Consider the following 21,238-nt stretch of genomic DNA (forward strand, 5'->3'; position numbering starts at 1 on the left):
AGGCTCAGAGCTGGCAAGGCAGGCGGGGAACGTTGGAGTCCTCAGTCACTGAAGCAAGCAAGCCTCATGTTAGTTTCAAGCTGCCTGGCTGCCGGCCGCCATCTTGGCTGGCAGTTAATTTGCATATCTCGCTGATTAGCCAATGGGAAGGGTAGCGGTCGTATGCCAATTACCATGTTTCTCTTTTATTAGATAGGATTACAGTACCTTATGCATATTTAAAATAGTGACTAGCATACCTTGACAGCTTATTCTTATTTTTTTATTCATTTGCTACAGATTTACAAACACTTGCTATGGTTCAGATATGATAATAGGCACTGGATAAAATGATGAGGAGGATAGACAGGGTTCTAGCCATGAGAGTGCTTATAATTTATAATCTAGGCCAGGGGTCCTCAAACTTTATAAGCAGGGGGCCAGTTCACTGTCCCTCAGACCATTGGAGGGCTGGACTATAGTTTTAAAAAAACTATGAACAAATTCCTATGCACACTGCACATATCTTATTTTGAAGTAATAAAACAAAATGGGAACAAATACAATATTTGTATTTGCATGGGCCCGCAGGCCGTTGTTTGAGGACCCCTGATCTAGGCAATATGAGAGGCACATTTCTTTTATTACCTATAATTTTCTGTGCAGCAGTTCTGGGAGGTGGGTATAGTTCTCAACCAATTGTCACTGGATAGGGAACCTGGCCCTGAGCGGGTCTGCCTAGGATAGTATGTGGGATCTTGACTTCATGCAGGAAAAATTTCGCAGCAGGAGTCCAGGTGACTATGGGGAAACGTTTATTAAAGCCAGGGATAGTAAAACAATGAACGTTTTATCATGGAAAAAACAACAGGAGAGCCTAGGCTAGGCTGCCTTAACTCTCTGGGAAGTCAGAGAAAAGGGGGCCCTGGTGGTAGGCTCAGAGGATTAGCTGCTGCTGCCCATTGCTCTCCTGATTGCAAGCCTCATGGGGTCCTTTAGAGTTTAGGAGATGCATGTCTGTGGGGGAAGAAGAATGGAAAGGGAATGGTCGGCGTGCTGTTTCCCAGAGGGAGAGGGCACATGCTGGGTTCTTTGTCTTGAGGCTTTTATCTCTCTTTTGCAGGTGGAAATCTTAGGGGAAGGCTTCAGCAGAAAATTCATCAGTTTTCCAGGTGTGCTTTTTCAGTGTTGTGGTCTCCACTGATTGGTTAGTGTCAGGGCAAGGGGTCAGTAGTCATTGCAGCTGGTCCTAGTGTCACCCACCAGTTTTGCTGCTTTTCTGGGACTGGAACGGAAATATAACTGAGGCCTAGATATTATCTCTAGGGATGTGACCTTCTCTATTTGCTGTAAATTGCTCTGCCACTTTGTTCAGCTATCTCCCTTTTTCCCTATTCTACTTGTCCTGTCTTACTGGCCTGTCTCATAATGAGTGAGGAAGTTGAAACGCAGGAAGATTAATCAACTCAGCCACACTAATAATGAATAGAGGCTCTGAGATTCAAATCCATTAGTTGAGTTCTGCATTAGTTTTCTATGTTGTATAGCAAATTACTATAAATTTAGTAGCTTAAAACAATACACATTTATTATATCACTAGAGGTCCAGTGCATAAAATTCATGCACAGGTAGGGTCCCTAGGCCTGGGCGGTAATCAGGGCCAATCAAGGCCTTCCTTCCTCTGGCTGCTAGCTGCTGACTGGGGCCTTCCTTCATTCGGCCACAGCCCCTGGTGGTCAGCGCATGTCATAGCAAGTGGTCGAACTCCAAGTCAGTTGAACTCTCAGTTGGTTGAACTCCCAAGGGGACAATTTGCATATTAGCCTTTTATTATATAGGAGAGTGTCTTTGGGTCAGGAGTCCTGGCATAGCTGGGTCCTCTACAAGATTGCAATCAATGTGTCAAACAGGACTGGTTTTTCTTCTGGAGGCTCCACTATAGAAGAATCCACTTTCAAGTGCATGTGGTTGTTTGCAGAATTCATTCTCTTGAGACTGTATTACATACTCATGGCATCTTGCTTCTTCATAGACAACAAGAGAGGTAGAAACTTTAACATGAGTCAGCTAGAAAGATAAAGCCTTGGATGACAGCATCATAACTAGAGTGGAATCCCATTACATTTGCCATATTCTATTGATTAGAAACAAGTAACAGGTTCTGTCCACACTCTGGGGAGGGTATTACACAAGGTAGTGAACACCAGGAGGTGAGGATCATGGGGAGCAACATAAGAGTGTGTGTAGCACAGATTCCATAGTATGTGGTCTTTCATTTATGCTATGCTGCTACGAGTAAGAGCTCAATATACATGGATTAATTTTTGAAGTGTGTTTAACTTATATAAAGCAATATAACATCACTATAGAAGTTTGGTGGAGGGGTCCCATAATCCCATGATCCCACCACAGCTCAATTAGCTTCCTGAACAATGTGCTAAGCACTCACTCCTACTATCTCTAAGCAGTCATAATAATTGTGTTTCAATTCCTGTTTAGTCTTTTAAAAACATACACAATTCTTTTCACAGAATCATAGCAAATACATGATTGCCTAAACTTATTTTTCACTCATGTTATCATAATATTTTCCTTGTTGCTACATAATAATATAATGGTCAATTTCAGTATGCTCATTGCAGTCTTTCAAATGACCACACCACTGTTTACTTGACCAAGCTGAATGGTTGGATATGCAGGTAATTTTCAATCCGCCACCACTAAGAAACAAATTAACAGCAACAACAAAAAAACTATACCAAAACACTGCATAATTTCTTCAGGCACATAGTTTTTATCCTCTCACATGGTTTACTTAAACTAGGAATCCAGAAATAAAATTACTTGATTTTTCACATAAATGTTTTCGTGATCAGATTTTTAAAAAATATGTTTTATTGATTTCAGAGAGGAAGGGAGAGGGAGAGAGAGATAGAAACATCAGTGATGAGAGAGAATCATTGATCGGCTTCCCCCTGCCCCCCCCCCCCCCACTGGGAATAGACCTGTGACCTCCTGGATCATAGATCAACACTAAACCACTGAGCCATGCTGGCTGGGCCTTACTTGCTTTTAATCATGGGGGTTTCATAGTATGAAGTAAAGGAAATTATCTTCTGTTTATGGCTATGGACCAGATCTCAGGGTGTCGTTCTATCCTGGAGTTCATGTGATGACAAGGATCCCCTCATGACTTTTTCTTAGTACAAAATGATGTCACTTACGTGGATATTTTTCTTGTTCATAGTGTAGGACCATGCCCTCCCTATAATGAGGCAGAAGCTATTAACATGAGACATTTGGGAATTCTATATTTCCTTATGTATAGTCACATATGGGACTAATTTATTTACTCAGATGCAATACCCCGTTTTTCAATATGTCCACTTTAGCAGGCTTTTACAGAAGCCTTTTCTGCAGTGGAAAAGGACAATTAGAAAAAGGCAGAGCTAATGTTTTACATAGCAGACTGACTCATATTTGTCACCCAGGTAACTAATAAGAACAGATGAATTGTGTATTATTTTCTTGTGATTCAAGAACTGATAGTTTGGAATTGGTGGTTACAGCTTTAAAAAAATATCTGTTGTGAGCTGGAGAATTTAGCTACCATATTTGGTTCTCATATGCCTGCCCTGTGACCTTACATCAGCCTCCTGGAGGATTTGTGTGTTTTTGCTTATCCTTACATGGGAAAGCAGCCTGGAAATATGTCTGACCAGAATTAGAAGCCCTGCAGTGTTTTCAGAAGTGTGGCTTTCGGCAAAAGCAGTGGTTTGTGAAATTAAGCTTGCTTACAGCCAGAATTTGTTTCATTGAGAAGCAGTGAGTTGGAGAACAACTTTGCTGACGATAAAATCACCAGCATTTTATACGTCTTCATATATCAAGCAAATTCCCTTCCTTCTACTATGACAGAGTTCTAAAGAGAATTAAAATCTGTATAGAAATGCATTGTATTGAGTTGTTAATAATAGTGATTAGTGCAGGGAGGTGAAGGCTGGAATGAACTTGTTTAATTTTAAATTCTTAGGGGAACCTTAGTATGAAGTTTTTTGAAACATAAACTCCACAGATGTTAGACTATCACTTGTCACAAATGTTTAGTTTTGATATTTGATTCTAAAAGTTACTGTGATTTGTTTCAAGGAAAACGTTTGCTTTAAGGATTCTCTTCAAACTACCAGAACAGCCTAACGTACCTCATCCATTAGCACTCATTTCCTGTAGCCACCTATGGTGACAAGTCACTGACACTTTTGTGGAAGCATCTTAAAATGACCTTACCTTCACAGTTTATTTGTCCAAACATACAACAGTTTTAAATGGTGATGCAACATTTTTTTTCTAGTAAAGGCAATGGAATTCTTATGAATCATTACTTCTTCACTATAACTTTTTCTTACCAAGACTTAAATTCCCAGGAGTTTTTTTTATTGCTTTCTGGCATGTTTCTTTGTTTAATTAACACAGCACCTCAGAGTGGGAAGGATGAAAGGGGTCATCTAGGAAAATCTACCCTGTGTATAAAATAATCAACAGGCTTTCTTGCTCTTACTTTAGGCCAAGCTTTGGAATTAAGAATGATACAAAAAAAAATTATGAACCATATTTAGAGTCAAGAGGCCATCATTAAGCTGACAGTCTAATTAGCATGAGATAAGCATGGTAGTGTATTACTTTGTAGTGTTTAGGAAGTGCTTTTTACTCTGACAGATCTAGGGCAAGTGTGTGCTTTGGAGAAAGTTACTAATTCACTTGAACATTTGTTTCTTTATCTGTGAAACTGGAATGAAAATAGTAACAGGTACCTCATAAAATTATTGTGATAATTAAATAAGATTAGCAAATAAAGGGCTTAGTATAGTGTCTGATCTATAGGAAGCACTTAATAAACAATTATTATTATACTTTAGAGTGAAATTACATTTGGTGCAATGCAAAGAGGGATCTGTTACCTATAAAATTCTGCAGCCCATTGTTAGCACACCCTAAAGTGGGATCTGTGTCTCTTTGTTTTCCTTTATTAGCCCATCCCTAATCCACCCACTTAACTGCAACGTAAAGAGGCCAGACTTTAAGAACTGTCTAGCGCCAGCCAGGTGGCTCAGTTGGAGTGTTGTCGATTCCCAGTCAGGGCTTGATCCCCGTTTGAGGAGCATATAGGCAGCAACCGATGGATGTTTCTCTCTTATATTGATGATTCTCTCTCTTACTCTCTCCCTTCTTCTCTTTCTCAAATCAATAAAAACATATCATTGGGCGAGGATTTAAAAAAAAAAAACAGGCTAGATTCCATCCCTTAAATTATCTGCTAGGATGAAATTTATAATTCTATAATTCTAATTTATAAATTCCTTGAGACCATAAATAATACCTCTATTTTATTTTATTAGGTGAGAACAGTGGCCTTGAGGCTTAATGTGTATGTAGTAATTGTATTCTTGATTAAATGGTAGCCCCTAACATTACCTGAGCAGGGTTTCAAGACTAATCCTTTCCTGGTGGCAGAGAATCTTAGAATTGGAATTGGGTATTACAGTCACTTTTTGTTCATATTGATGTGGAGAATGATCAAATTGTGTACATATATATTCATTTCAGTGATAATGGCAGGGAAAACAGTCTGGTGAGTAGGATTGAGAATGAAATTATATATTAAGAACACATAAAAATTGGTATTAGTCTTTATAAGAGTTTGTCAACCTTATATAAAAATTTCTTAAGAAAAAATCCATACAAAAAATATCATGAAGCTGGACAGGGAAATATAATGGAACAAACTTAAGCTTTGGAGTGAGGAGCATCTAGGTTTGAATGCTGGCCCTGCCCCCCCACCCCCCCGCTGGCTTTATGACTTTGTATAAATAACCTGTTTGAGCCTCAGTATTCTAATCTGTAAAATGGTGGTAATAATGATACCATTATAATAACCTGGTTATTAAACAACAGGAAATAAATAAATAAAGGGTAGGCTAGATAATATAGTCATGCCATTTATACAGCTTTGCCAGAAACCTACAATTTAAGACTCTCCAAGTCTACTCCCTACAAATCGCTGAGGGAAGGGACTGGACAATAGACATATGCCCTATAAGGTCTGGGTGACATGGGAAGATGCTTACCTGTCAGTCACACCTGGGGACAAGTTGGTGGCCAGAATAGACATGGCCATTACAAGTGCAGGAAGATTTAATATTTAAGCTTGTGAACAAAGGGAGTTCTCTCTCTTGTGCCCTTGCATTCTTGGCCCTCATGCTCTCTTAGGACTCCTATTGCACAATGGACTGAATCTGTCCTGATGCTACATCAGACCTAGCTCCACCATGGAATGGAAACTCTGAACACTGGCTTTGCTTCTGGCCCTGCTGAGCTCCCAGCTGTACCTTTTCCAGGACTGCTTTAGAGACAATGGGACTTTACAAAGCGAGGGATATAATTCCACACAAATAAAAACCATTCATTCTCCCGTGCAAATCTTAGAAAATTCCTTTTCTGAAGATATCACAAAAGCCACCCCACCCCCACTAGTGATGGAAGAATCCTACCAACCCAATACTCCAGCAACAATAATATCTATCTTAGAGGTTATTATAAATATTAAATGAAGTAACATGTAAAATGACCATTTTTAGCTACAGTCACTTAATTGGCCTTCTATAAATGGTAGTTATAATTGCTATGAGTAATAAGAAGACAGTATCTGTTTGAGTCTCGTCTGAACACAGCCATAACTTGAAATTTCTGTGAATTTGGGAATAATTATTGAGTACCTTCTGATATCCCAAAGTGTCTCTCTATCCTGACAAACCCAAAGCTTCTGTGAACCCAAAAACTCTACCGCTTATGAAACTTTTGAACTTCAATACATCTATACTTTGCTTAATGCTGCTGCTATGTCCTTGCCATGGAATGTGCTAGTAATGATGTGCTCTCTTGGGCTTTGGAGATTTCTAAGGGCTCTATCTTCTAATCAACTTTGTTCTAGGATTTTCAAGTGTTATTTTAGAGAATATAGGCTTACTTTGCTAGTTGGGGATGGAAAAGAGTCTGTGTGCAAACAGTAATCCTTAGCAATATCTCTCTGCATTCAAATCTTGGGTAAATGAAATATATATAGGCATATTGAAAATTCCACAGTCATCAATACTTTAAGGGTGACAAAAATATCTGATATTGTAAAAGCTATCTATGCAATGGACACAGACAACAGGGATTGAAGGCATGAATGGGGGGTGGGGGGTAATGGGGGGATCAGGACACATATGTAATACCTTAATCAATAAAGAAATTTAAAAAAATAAAGCATAACTAAAATTCACTAATAGATTGAATTATCTCTGATCCATTGTGGAGAACCCATCCATCTACTTTGATGCACAAGATGTTTAATACAGGGAATTTCTTTGAAGACATATTTCTGGATAACAGCTAATCTATGAGAAATTCAGCCCAGTCATCCTCAAAGACTGATGTGTATTACTCTTGAATAAGCTCTCATAGGTTGCTGATTATAGCCACCTCACTTTTCTCAAACTTTCCTAGAAAGTATTGTCAGGTTTCTAGTATGCTGCAAGAGTTTTCAAATGAGTACTTTGCTTCCTTTACATGGCTGGACTTAACTTTTTTTCACCTTTATTTATGTATAATTGACTTATTTACTTGCATCCTAAACACAGAGAATGGAAAGGGGAAAAATAGTGACTTTTCAGTGGAGAAAGCTGGAAGAGACCATCTTAATTAAGTAATCAAAGTTAATAACACCATCAATAAGTCATGTTGATATCATGTGCCCTCTTATAATGTTATGTGAAAGGCACTTCTTTGTGATATTATTCCCACAAATCTATAGTCCCAATATAGTCATTAGGGGGAAAAAAAGAAAAACATCAGACAAACCTGAATTGAGGGACATTCTATGCAATACCTGACCAGTGCTCCTCCAAACTGTCAAAATCATGGGAAACAAGAAAAGTTTGAGAAACTGTCATTGACCAGAAGAGACTAAGGAGACATGACCGAACGTAATGTGGTATCTTGAAAGAGATATCTTGAAACCAAAAAAGAACTTTAGTGGAAAAGCTAGAAAAATTCAAATAGTCTGTAGTTTAATGAATAGTGCTTCTCCAATGTTATTTTCCACTGTGAAGTAAGATGTTAATATCAGGGGAAATGGAGTGACACCTATTCTCTGGAATATAGCTGCAAATTTTCTGTAAATATAAAATTATTCTAAAATTGAAGTTTATTAAGATAAAATATTAAAAAGAAAACATTTTGGTAGTGTTGAATTTAAAATAATATTTTTATTAATCAGTATTATCTACTTTTGTGTCCAGCCTGAAGGTGAGCACTATCAAGAGACATAAGCCAAAGGTGTGGCTCATACTTTCTTCATATGGCTTGCCAAATAACTAACTGAAGAGAAGAAGATTTGACATGTGGAGAGATTAGCAAACATTGGTATTACAAGTATTTGATTAAGCTCTAAACTTGGTAATACAGATAGTAGGAAGTCAAAAAGTGAGGGCTGGAGTGGCTAATGAAGAGCTTCACAGCAGAAGTGAACCTGGATGAATAGTTAGAATTGCATCCATGGAGAGAGAGGAGATTTGCAGTTGAAGGGAACAGAAAAAAAAAGACCGGGATAATAAAGATCATTATAACCTGATGAACAAAAAGATAGATACAGAGGCAGAGAAGCATGGAAGAGACTGTCAAATTACAGTGGGAAACCTGGGGAGGGTTGAGGGGGGGAGGTAAGAGATCAACCGAAGGACTTATATGCATGCATATAAGCATAACCAATGGACACGAGACACCGGGGGTTGTGGGGGGAGGGTGAAGACATGTGCAGAGGGGTAGAAGAGCCAGGGTAAGATCAATGGGGGGAAAAAGGAGACATATGTACTACTATCTATAATACTTTAAACAATAAAATAAAAATAAAAATAAAAAGACCTGAGGTCTTGAGTAGAATAGACTCAGATAAAAGTAAAGGCAACCTGATCTGATCTGGGAGAGGGAGGGGAATGCATATCCATAGAAAGGGAGCTAGTTCAGAGCCTTTATGCAGAATCTTGGAAGTTAAGCTTTGGGGTGGGGTTGAAGTTGGTCACAGGGATCCAATGTAACAGCAGTAGTATTCCAGTTTATGTTTCATTTTGTGGCTTTTAGCTCTTGGTGAAATCTATGTCTTAACATTTATTAACCTGTTAACCCCTCTCTCAGCATGTACATTTGTTAAGACTGTGTAGGGATGAAGTTCACCTGCGATAGGTAAAAGTACAGGCATGCTTATGTTCTGGATTAAAAGGCTTTCTTGATTGAATCATATGTCAGTTCTGAATAACCTCATTTATAAGCTCTTTCTTATCTGGAACCTTGCTCTGTTCATATCCTTTTCCGGAAGCAGAAGGAACTTTAGTCGTTTGTCTGTTACTGACTCAGTTCTGATCATTTTGTTCCTTAGAAAGGCTGTTGAACTTTTTAAGTGATAAGTATACTGCTCATTTAAAAATAAAATAAAGAATGGGAAGGATCTGACGCCTTTGAATTTTCTTGTATGTTTCTTTGTAAGTTTATATAAAGTTTAAAGTACAGAAATTAATACCCTCTACACCAACTTTCCCCACTGATATCTTTTCTTTTTAGGTGGCTGACTGCTTAACAAAGGGAAGGCATAGGCTGCATTGTTCTCCATGCAGTTAATGAGAAGCCAGAGGCCTCATCAATTTTTTTCTTCTGTGTGCAAGCCACATCACAAATTGATAGGCTGAGGAATTCATTAGGGTCAGTTTAACTGGTACAGGGGAAAGAGACCATAATAACTAGGAATTCAAACTAAAAAAAATGGACTATTTAGAAGAGAACATATCTCAACTTTTGTCTTTCTAATCAATATCATATAGTTTATAAGGAACTCTTTTATATATGCCACTATTATCTCCCGAGCTAGATTGGGAATTATAGTATGTACTGCATAAAGTGAAACACAATAAGCCTTTGCAGTCAGATAGATTTAGATTTATAACTTGGTGTACCGTAGACAAAATATCTGTCTTCCTCAGCAGGTCCCTTAACCTATGTGAGCTTCAATTTCCTTTGTTGTAAAGTAGGGGTAATCATACTATAACCTTTCAGAATTGTGAGGATTTGAAGGGATACATGTAAATAGCCTCACAAAGAGTTTGATACTTAGTAAGCACTCAGTTAAGTGTTAATCTCTCTTTCTCCTTAGAGGTCTTTATCTTGTGCAAAGTTTAACCCAGTACTAACATATAGTAAGGCTTGGAAATTTCCTCTTAGGAACTTGGAAATTTCCTCTTAGGATTATCCAGGGAAGCCAGTCCTGCTGCTTTTTCATGTGATTCACTGTTAGAGTTTCTATAAAAACAACTATGGGCACAATTCTAGGGCAAGCAAATGAAATTGACTGTTCTCTTTACCTGTGTCTCTCCAGGAAGTTCCTACCTCCATTCCAAACATACACATTGCCTGGCACTTCTATGAAAGCCAAACCAGTAAACCAGTAATGGTTGGGTTTCAGCCATCAGAGGATAGAATTTTGAGGTAGGATGGTACTCCGGGTGCTATATATTTCACAGCTTCCTGTGTCTATACAGAAAGCCAACTCTGAAGGAATGGGAGAGGGACTAAAGTTCCTTCTGATTCTAGAAAAAAGAGTATAGGCAGATATAAGTGTCAGATAACAAAAGGCTGTATAGATGAGGTTATTTAAGACTATTTCATTTGTTTAAGAAAAACCCTTTTAACCCAGAAAATGGGAATGACTGTATTTTCTTTACTGTGGCCATGTTAAGACATTGCTATTTTTGAAAAACTGCCATTAATATTGAATTTCTCTTCTTTTCATACCAGGATCTACTTTTGAAATTATTTGGGCCTTAACATATTTTTAGACATGGTTAGAATTCTAACTAAAAAGGAAATAATAACAGTACAATTTGTTTTCCTTTTGGCAGCAGTAAAATAGCAAACCTTAGATTGTGCTCTTTTGCTGCCACATCTTGGAATCTGTCTGGAGATAACTCCAGGGAGCTGTAAGTAGAGGTGGGAGATCAAGAAAATTGTTAGTAATCATGTTGACTCAGATTTGTTGCAGACTTGCTGGAGAAGAGCTCTGAATTACAAGTTGTACGTTGCTGATTGTGATCAAAGCATTTTTTAAAAAAATATTGCAAAACAGACAAGCTGAAAACAACTGTCTCATGGTGTGGTTATGCCATTAGATTAAGCAATAGGAATTCAGTGGCTTACAGACTCATGACAGTATTCATTTAAAAATGCACAGAGATCTCTCTGGTTACCAAAAGGGCTACGCAGTGGCAAACAGACTAACTGGGGATTCAGATTTGATTTTCCTTTTAGGTCAGTTTTGTAAGTAGATTAGAAAAAAATGAAAAGGCAGCTTTAAATGCTATTTATTCACTCTACTTTCACCCCACTGTTAAATTCTTAGGCAACAGGACAGACAAAGATGGGCTTATTATTTTTTATAAAGTAGAATGACTATTCTTAGGAGAGTGTTGAAATAAATAGAATGAATTGGAGGGACTCTATATATCTGAATTTCTCTTTATAGAAGTTGACTAGGTAATACATTATAACATATTGAAAATGACAAAACGCACAACTATACAATTGTTTATTCACTAATAGGCTTTAATTATGTATAAGAATTTAGTCATAGAAATTTTGGGCATCCATTTAGAAAGTTTCCAAGTTTATTTTGTACTACCATGTCTTCATTGCTCTGGTGCAATATTCTTTTGTTGGCTCAGTTTTCACAAATGGCTAGTTATATTAAACTTTACATCATCCTTTCACTGAAACTAAAAATTGCATCATGGATGTAGTATATAGAATTTGTGCTTTTATTATTAAGCTTAATCTAAATGGCATCAATAATAGCAATAAGCATTTGTTCTTTCTTAGTTTTTTTACAATCACTGGCTTTGTCATTCACTAGGCCACTCTCACCTAACTATCTTGTATCGATGGTTGTCTTAGCTTCATATTTAAATTTCATGTTGTAATTGAACTTTTTAATATAGCTATGTCTAATCCCTCCCTTTAGATTATAAACCTGCATAGGAATTTCTGCTATTTTTCTTTAGGCATGTAAGAGAACCTAAAATAAAATTTTTACACATGTAATAGGCACCCAAGACATACTGTTGAAATTGCTACTAAGTACAATTTTGAATAATCATTTTAGATTTTTGTGCATTATAGTGGGAACCTCTGTCAGTGTTCATTAATCTAATGAACAAAATAAACTGACAAAAATAGAAACAGGGGCATGGATACATGGAACAGACTGACAGTTGTCAGAGGGGAGGGGGAGAAAGAGTTGGATGAAAGAAGTAGAAGGGATTAGCCAAAGAACATATATGCATAACCCATAGACACAGAAAACAGCGTGATGATGGCCAGAGGGAAGAGGGGATGGCGTGCCTGGGTGGACGTGGGAAAAGGGGGGCATGGTACATCTGTAATAGTGTCAACAATAACAAAGTTTTTAAAAAAGCTTTAAAGAAAGTGTCAGTCAGACTCAGACTAACCATGGCTGGGTTCTGAACACACAGGCACCCCACCGTGGACCCCTTGTGCGGGTACACCCCAAGGACATAACTCAAACCCTACGCGCACCCCCTTCCCCGCAGACAATGCTGGTCCCCACACCTAAGTGAATAGTAACAGCAACAAGACCCTGCACACACCAGCCCACCAGAGATCACTGCAGACAATGCCCAGGCCGCACACCTAAGTGAACAGCAGCAAGATCTCATGCGCCTGCAACTGACAGTTGCAGAACCCGACACAACTATCAAAAGGAGCTGCTGCTACCACCATAGCCATTTCCTGGGCACAGCTCCAGCTTGGAGAGCATGCCACCTTTTTTTATTTTTTATTTTTTTATTTGCAGTTTATTTTTCCCCAGTTTTTAAAATTTTTTTATTGATTAAGTTATTACATATGTGTCCTTATCCTCACATTACCCCTATTCCCCCCACTCATGCCCTCATCCCCTTGTTGTCTGTGTCCATTGGTTAGGCCTATATGCTTGCATATAAGTCCTTTGGTTGGTCTCTCCTCCTTACCACCAACCTCCCCAACCTTCCCTCTGAGGTTTGACAGTCTGTGTGGAGCTTCCTCGAAAAACTAAAAATGGAACTCCCATTTGACCCTGTGATCCCACTTCTAGGACTATATCCCAAGAAACTAGAAACACCAGTTAGAAAGGATATATGCACCCCTATGTTCATAGCAGCACAATTCACCATAGCTAAGATTTGGAAACAGCCTAAGTGCCCAACAGTAGGTGAGTAGATAGAAAACAGTGGTACATCTACACAATGGAATACTGTGCTGCAGTGAAAAAGGAGTTCTTACCATTTGCAACAGCATGGATGGAACTGGAGAGCATTATGCTAAGTGAAATAAGCCAGTCAGAGTGTACCATCTTGAAGGTTTTACAAGGTCCTCCTTGAGAGGAGGCTGTGTGGAGCTGCAGCAGCTAGACACCAAGCTTCACCACCATCCAGACTCATCCTGCCCCAGTCCTGGTGTGCCTACAGAGGTAACAACCCAGACCTGCATGACTGCAACAGACACTGGTGGGTCCTCTGCATGCCTGGCATACTCTCAGCCTGAACCCGTGTGCCTGAAGGTACCCAGCCTGGACACTGTGCCACCTCTATGCAACCACCACTGACACAGCAGAGTTTTTGCTCCTGTGGTGTACTCACCTGCTAGCACTGCTACTGTGTTATCACAACCACTTTAGAGCCCAGCTGTTAGGCTCCACCACCAGGAATCAGGGGCAGGAATTGTGCTGAAGGCCATGAGATGGATGTAGCCTTCCCTGACTCAGACTTACTGAACTGTGGACTTGAGGAGACTGAAGAGGCTGCAGATCTTTAGTTGGTATGATGACATTAGGGTTGAACTTCACTGGCAGCAATTTGGAGGGAAGATCACTTCCATGAATGGGACATCAACAATCAAGTCCCAATTTTAACTGGAGAACCCAAATAACACACACAAGGGGCATTCCTAGAGCATCTAGCTCAGGTGAACAAAGAGACTGTAGCATTGGACCTCAAAACAATTCATACATAGGCCATCCCACAAAGACTGGGAGCAATAGTAGGTCTATGTAATACAAAGAAGCAAATACAAAAAGACAGATAAAATGGGGAGACAAAGAACCTCCCAATGAGGGAAAAAGAATGTCCAGAAAAAGAACTAAATGAAAGGGAGATAAGCAACCTATCAGACAGAGTTCAAAGCAGTGGTTATAAAAGTGCTTAAGGAACTTAGTGCAAATTGCAACAATGTGATAGAGGCCATGAACAGGAACAAAACAGAAATGAAGAATGCATTTTCTGACATCAAGAACACACTGGAAGGAATTAAAAGTAGACTGGATGCAGCAGAGTATCGAACCAGTGATTTGGAAGACAAGGTAGAAATAAATACCCAATTAGAGCAGCAAATAGAAAAAAATAATTAAAAAGCAGGAATAGCTTAAAAGAGCTCTGAGACAACATAAAACATAACAACATCTGCATTATAGGAATACCAAAAGGGGAAGGATGTAAGCAAGGACCTGAACCATGGTTACAGAAATAATGTAAGACAACTACCCCAACCTCGTGAAGGAAATTGTCACACAAGTTCAGGAGGCACAGAGAGTCCCAATCAAGATAAACCTAAAGAGTTCCACATCTAGACACACCATAATTAAAATGACAAACATTAAATACAAAGAAAGAATCTTAAAGGCAGCAAGAGAGAGACAGAAAATTACCTACAAAGGAGTCCCCATTACAATGTCAGCTGACTTCTCAATAGAAACACTTCAGGCATGAAGTATTCAAAGTGATGAAAAGCAAGGAACTAAATCTAAGACTACTGTATTCAGCAAGGCTATCATTTAAAATTGAAGATGAAATAAAAAGCTTTCCAGATTAAAAAAAAAAAGGTTAAAGGAGTAAATTACCACCAAAGCAGCAATGCAAGAAATGTTAAGAGCACTGCTTTAAGAAGAAGAAAATGAGAGAGAGAGGATCATAGGCATAAAGAAAATAAAATGGCAATAAATAAATACTTATTAATAATAACCTTAAATATAAATGGATTAAATGCTCCAGTGAATAGACATAGGGTAATGGAATGGATAAGAAAACATGACCCATATGTATGCTGTCTACAAGAGACCCACATCAGAACAAAAGATACACACAGACTAAGAGAACAGGGATGGAAAATTTATTCCATGCAAATGGAAAGCAAAAATAAGCTAGGGTAGCAATAGTCAAATCAGACAAAATAGAACAAAACCCATACCAAGAGACAAATAAGGCTGCTACATAATACTAAAGAGAATGATTCAACTAGAAAATATAACCCTTGTAAATATATATGAAACCAATATAGGAACACCGAAGTTCATAAAAAAAAACACCACTCTTTTTGTTTGTTTTTTGTTAATCCTCACCCGAGAATATTTTTCCATTGATTTTTAGGGAGAGTGGAAGAGAGAGGGAAAGACAGAGAGAAACATAGATGTGAGAAAAACACATTGATTGATTGCCTCCTGCATGAGCCCAGATAAGAGCCCAGGCCAGGGAGGAGCCTGCAACCAAGGTACATGCCCTTGATGGTAATCGAATCTGGGACCCTTTGGTCTGCAGGATGATGGTCTATTCACTGAGCCAAACTGGCAAGGGCCATAAAGAAAAACTCTTGATGAACTTTCAGGGAGAGATTAACAGCAATACAGTCATAGTAGGGTACCTTAACTTCCCACTGACACCACTGGATAGATCTTTCAGACAAAAAAAAAATCAACAAGGAAACAGAGTCCTTAAATAACACACTAGATCATATGGATCTAACTGATATTTATAGAATATTTCATCCCAAAGCAACAGAATATACATTCTTCTCGAGAACACATGGAACATTCTCAGAGATAGACCACATGTTTGGACACAAAGTCTATACAAATGCAAGAAGATTTATGTAATTCCAAGCATCTTCTTGGAACACAATGACATGAAGTTAGAAATCAAATACAATAAAAAACAGTCAACAACATGGAGGCTAAATAGCATGCTATTAAAAAAATGAATGGGTTACTAATTAGATAAATCAAGAAATTAAAAGCTTCCTAGAAACAAGTAAAAATGAACACACAAAACCCCAAAACCTATGGGACAAGGCGAAAGCACTGCTGAGAGGGAAGTTGATAGTATTACAGGGCCTAACTCAAGAAACAAGAGAAAGCACTAATAAACTATTCTAGCCTCACAACTAAATGAATTACAAAGAGAAGAGCAAGAAAAGCCCAGAAGAAGTAGAAGGGAGGAAATAATAAAAATCAGAGCAGAAATAAGAGAAAATAAAAATAAAAAAATCAGAGCAGAAATAAATGACATCCTATATAATAAAACCCTAATATAGAAATCTACAGAACAGCAGAGTGACCAGCGGAATGACCGGTCGCTATGATGCGCACTGACCACCGGGGGCAGATGCTCAATGCAGCGGGAGGCGACTGGTCGTGGTGACCAGGGGGTGGGGCTGGCCAGTGGGCGGCACCAGGTCTCCAGGCCTCTAGTAGAGACTAATAAAACAGTACAAAAGATAAATGAATCCAAGAGCTGGTTCTTTGAAAAGAAAAACAAGATTGATGAACCCCTAGTCAGTCTCATCAAGAAACAAAGAGAGAGCACCAAAATAAATAAATTGAAAAATGAAAGAGGTGCTATAACAACAGACACCATAGAAATACAAAGGATTGTAAGCAAATACTATAAACAACTATATGCCAATAAACTGGGCAAACTGGGCAAAATGGACAAATTCCCCAAAATGTACAATCTTCCAAAACTCAATCAGGAAGAATCAGATATCCTGAGTAGACCAATAACAACTGATAAAATTGAAGCAGTAAAAAACTCCTAGCAAAATGTCTTGCAACAGATGGATTTATAGAAGAATTTTACCAAACATTGAAAGAAGAACTAACATCTACCCTCCTCAAACTATCCCAAAAAATTCAAGAGGAAGGAACATTTCCAAGCTATTTTAATGAAGCCGGCATCATCCTAATTCCAAAACCAGATAAAGACACTACAAAGAAAGGAATTATAGTCCAATATCCCAGATGAACACAGATGCTAAAATCCTCAACAAAATATTAGCAAATTTGATCTAGTAATATATTAAAAAGATCATCCACCATAATCAAGTGGGATTTATTCTGGTGATGCAAGGCTGGTACAATAATTGCAAATCAATAAAAGTGATACATCACATAAACAAAATGAAAGATAAAAATTACATCATATCAATTAATGTAGAAAAAGCATTAGACAAAATCCATCACCCTTTTTAATAAAATCTCTCAGGAAAGTGAGAATAGAGAGATCATACCTCAACATAATAAAGGCCATATATGACAAAGTTACAGCTAAGATAATACTCCATGGACAACAACTAAAAATGTTTCCCTTAAGAACAAGAACAAGACAAGGATGTCCACTTTCACCACTCTTACTCTACATAGTGCTGGAATTCCTTACCATAGCAACCAGACAAGTAAAAGAGACAAAAGGCATCCAAATTGGAAAGGAGGAAGTAAATCTGTCATTATTTGCAGATCACATAATATTGTACATAAAAAAACCTAAAAACTCTACCAGTAAACTTCTATACATAATAAATGAATTCAGCAAGGTAGCAAGATACAAAATCAACATCCAGAAATTGATAGCATTTTTATACACCAATAATGAACTCTCTGAAAGAGAAAATAAAAAAAATAAAAACAATCCCATAGCTATGATCTGGAAACAGCCTAAGTGCCTATCAGTGGGCGAGAGGTAAGGGGGTAAGAGATCAACCAAAGGACTTTTGCAACAGCATGGATGGACCTGGAGAGCATTATGCTAAGCGGAATAAGTCAGTCAGAGAAAGATAAATATCACGTGATCTCACTCATTTGTGGAATATAGTGAACAACATAAACTGATGAACAAAAACAGATCCAGAGACAGTGAATTATTGATCAGATGCTCAAACCTCAGAGGGAAGGTAGGGGAGGGTGGGGGTAAGGGGGAGAGATCAACCAAAGGACTTGTATGCATGCATATAAGCATAACCAATGGACTCAGATAGCAGGGGGTGAGGGTGAGGGCAGGGTTGGGGGTGGGGGGCAATGGGGGATAAGGACACATTTGTAATACCTTAATCAATAAAGGGGAAGAAATTTAAAAAAACAAAAAACAAGATAAAACCTCACATTTATTAAATGTTTTATGCTAGATTGGCACTCTATGAAAATTACTTGTTTTCCCAATTGAAGCATGGTTATTAAAGTTTCAGTAATCCATTGAAAGTTGAATATTTGCACTGGACCATTTTAAAGCACATACAGATACCTTGTCAGTTTCCTTCATTTAAAAGAAATTTATTTTACCCTTGTCATGACAGACAAAAAGCTTATTGAGGCTAGCTGGAAAGTAACTTCCCTCTAGGTAACATTCCTCAGTAGCCCTGCTCTGTATCTTTGGAAGGAAGGATACCTTGAATTTCAAACCCGGACATGTGAGAAGAAATACTGGGCATTCATTGAGTGGAGGTGAAGGGTATGATTTGCTCTTTGAAGAAGATTGATTTAAATTTCTGGACAGTGCCATTGTCTACTTGGTAGTGCAAATTATTTTTTTTTTCCTGTAGGAAATGTGAGTTGTATTCCTTAGTAAACCCTTGTGATACCCATTCCTAATTTTTCATGCATTTTATGATTTTCAGTCACCTATATTTACTGTGTCCCTTTATTTTAAGTCCCATTGGGAAATTAGGAAATTAGCACCACCTGAAGCCCCTTTATCAAGATATGTTGTAGTGAACATGTGCTTGTAGGTGTATAACAAAAGCAATAACTCTTTAGATATAAAATATCCTTTGTTAGAAATAAACTTGCTATTTGAAATTTTGGACTTACAGATATCATCAAGTTAGGAGATATTTTTTTAACATTCCCCAAAGATTCAAAACTGAACAATTTTTCACATTTGACAAGACAGAACCTACTAAAAAGTGTTACTATGGTCCATTCTTTTCAGCCTTATGGAGGTGTAGAGCATTATAGGAAGTATGTGTACTTATTGTCAGGTAGTTCCAGAGCATGGGATAAATATTTGTGGTCCAGAGATGATGGCTGGAGGGTAAAGATATCCGTGAAGTTATACTACAATGCCCAGTGATAACAAGCCTGGCCACCATCTTAACTCAGCAGAGAGAACACTGCTCTCAATATAGTAAGCATTCACTAAAGTAAGAAGGCTTCAGAGTAATTTATCTTAAAGGTCTTCTGCCCTTTTTCTCACACAAACATGACAGATGACTTTAACCCAGGGCCATGTATAATTTTTAGCATGTTAGCTAAATGTTACCTCTTCATTAATTTAAAACCAACTGTTGCAAATGGCAAGTGACTCAAAGTACCATATTTAGGGGCATCTTTATACCTACTTAAATTTGTAAATATGCAAACAGTAGATAAATTACTTGACAAAATTTATACTAACTGAACACTTCCTGTTGCAACATGGAGATTAAAAACCACTGATTTAACTGAACCTTCTATGAAGCTTCTGGTCCAGAAATTTTCAACATTTCATCTCAGGACACACATATACTTATTACTAAAATTATCTGGCACACCAAAATATATATTCTTTTTTTTGCCAATCTGACAAAAATGGGTGTAATTTTGATTCATTAACTCCAGATGGCAATTGTGTTGGCTGTTGTCATTTTTTTTAATCTGACAATCTAAGGGAAAAAAGGTCAGGGCCCCTGACTAAATAGTCAGGTATTCCATGTTTTAAAAATTCTTGTGGCACACCATGTGAAAATCACTGGTCTAGTCCATTAGGCATTCACTCCTGATTATTTGACTTTTACATTGATTTTTATAAAAATTAAAAAGGGAGTATATGTTATATTTAGGACTGAAAGTTTGATTTTATAAGCTAATAAGGAAATATGATTCCTGTTAGAAAAATTACTGGTCTTTAAAGAAGGGCATTCTATACTCTGATCTAAATAGCCTATGGAAATTTCAGTTCTTATTCGGAGAAATTGGGAATTTTTTTCTCTGGAGTTATGTGATGAGAGAGAAAATTACTTACACACAAGCAAGTTAGAAGGACAAAAATACAAATCTCTGTGTATGCATGTGTGTGTGTGTGGAAGGGGGTGTAAATCCATAGAGGACTTGACTGTATGGAAGCTTTATTATTTTGTATTTTTATTTCCATTGGGAAGACTGCTTGTTTTGATTTTATTTTTTCTGATTATTCTACTCCATGTTTCTTTTTGCTGTGACTCCATGAATATTTTTTTTTATTATTATTATGCTCTGCACCTCCGAAATGTTAAGTAAGAGTTTTAAGTTTGGACAAATTACCATAGAAGTGTGAATTAACATTCTAAAATAAATGCATATTAGAGGAGAAGCCTAACTAAATAGTATTCATTTTACTATCTTAAAACTTTCTTTTAGGTATGATTAGGAGGCAAAATAATTATATTATCTCTACCTGTTAACCTAGCTGAAGAAGTATCACAGATACACATGAAAGACCCCTTAGCAACACATGTTAATGACTAATGAGTGGTACAAGTATATTCCAGACTTAGTATACAAGGAGACTTAGGTCATATCTTCTCATTCAGTTTCTGTTGTAAATAATGAACATTGAAGCATAGAATGACTCTGAGGTTTGTAACATTCTCAAGGAAATATTTATTTCTGTTCATTACATGATGCTTATTAAGATAGGTAGTAGACTTGGATTGTTTGTGAAGATTCTCAACAGGGGCTGAAATTAAGAAAGGCTTGTAGATAACCAGAAAACAAAGCTTCCTACCACTCACACTTTTGCATTAACTGCATTTTAGGTTATTGATATGCATCATCTAGCCTTACTTTTGCTCACTAGATGTGGGAAATTTTCTAGAAAAAGAAAAATTCAGGTTGATAAAAGGATATGTCATCTGAAAGCTCTTCAATCCATTTGTGAGACATTGTTAACAAAATAATAAAGCGGGAAAACCATGTATCTTCTGTGAAACCACAAATCTTGATCCATGTCTGAGTTCATTTATGCTAGTTCACAGTCACTGACTTTTGTTGAATTTGAAAATAAT

The 21,238-nt window shown here is 37.6% G+C and overlaps 1 protein-coding gene across 1 annotated transcript in view; it reads left to right on the forward strand.

The window, feature by feature from the left end:
* The first annotated feature begins 16,870 nt into the window (after positions 1 to 16,870).
* LOC102758323 (SH3 domain-binding glutamic acid-rich-like protein) overlaps positions 16,871 to 21,238 on the forward strand; it is a 31,007-nt gene continuing 26,639 nt past the window's right edge. Inside the window, exon 1 of the mRNA XM_006774962.2 lies at positions 16,871 to 16,966. Coding sequence (XP_006775025.1) covers positions 16,871 to 16,966 — 96 coding nt within the window. The remainder of the gene's footprint in view (positions 16,967 to 21,238) is intronic.

The sequence above is a fragment of the Myotis davidii genome, unplaced genomic scaffold (assembly GCF_000327345.1).
Source record: "Myotis davidii unplaced genomic scaffold, ASM32734v1 scaffold649, whole genome shotgun sequence".
Classification (NCBI taxonomy): Eukaryota; Metazoa; Chordata; class Mammalia; order Chiroptera; family Vespertilionidae; genus Myotis; species Myotis davidii.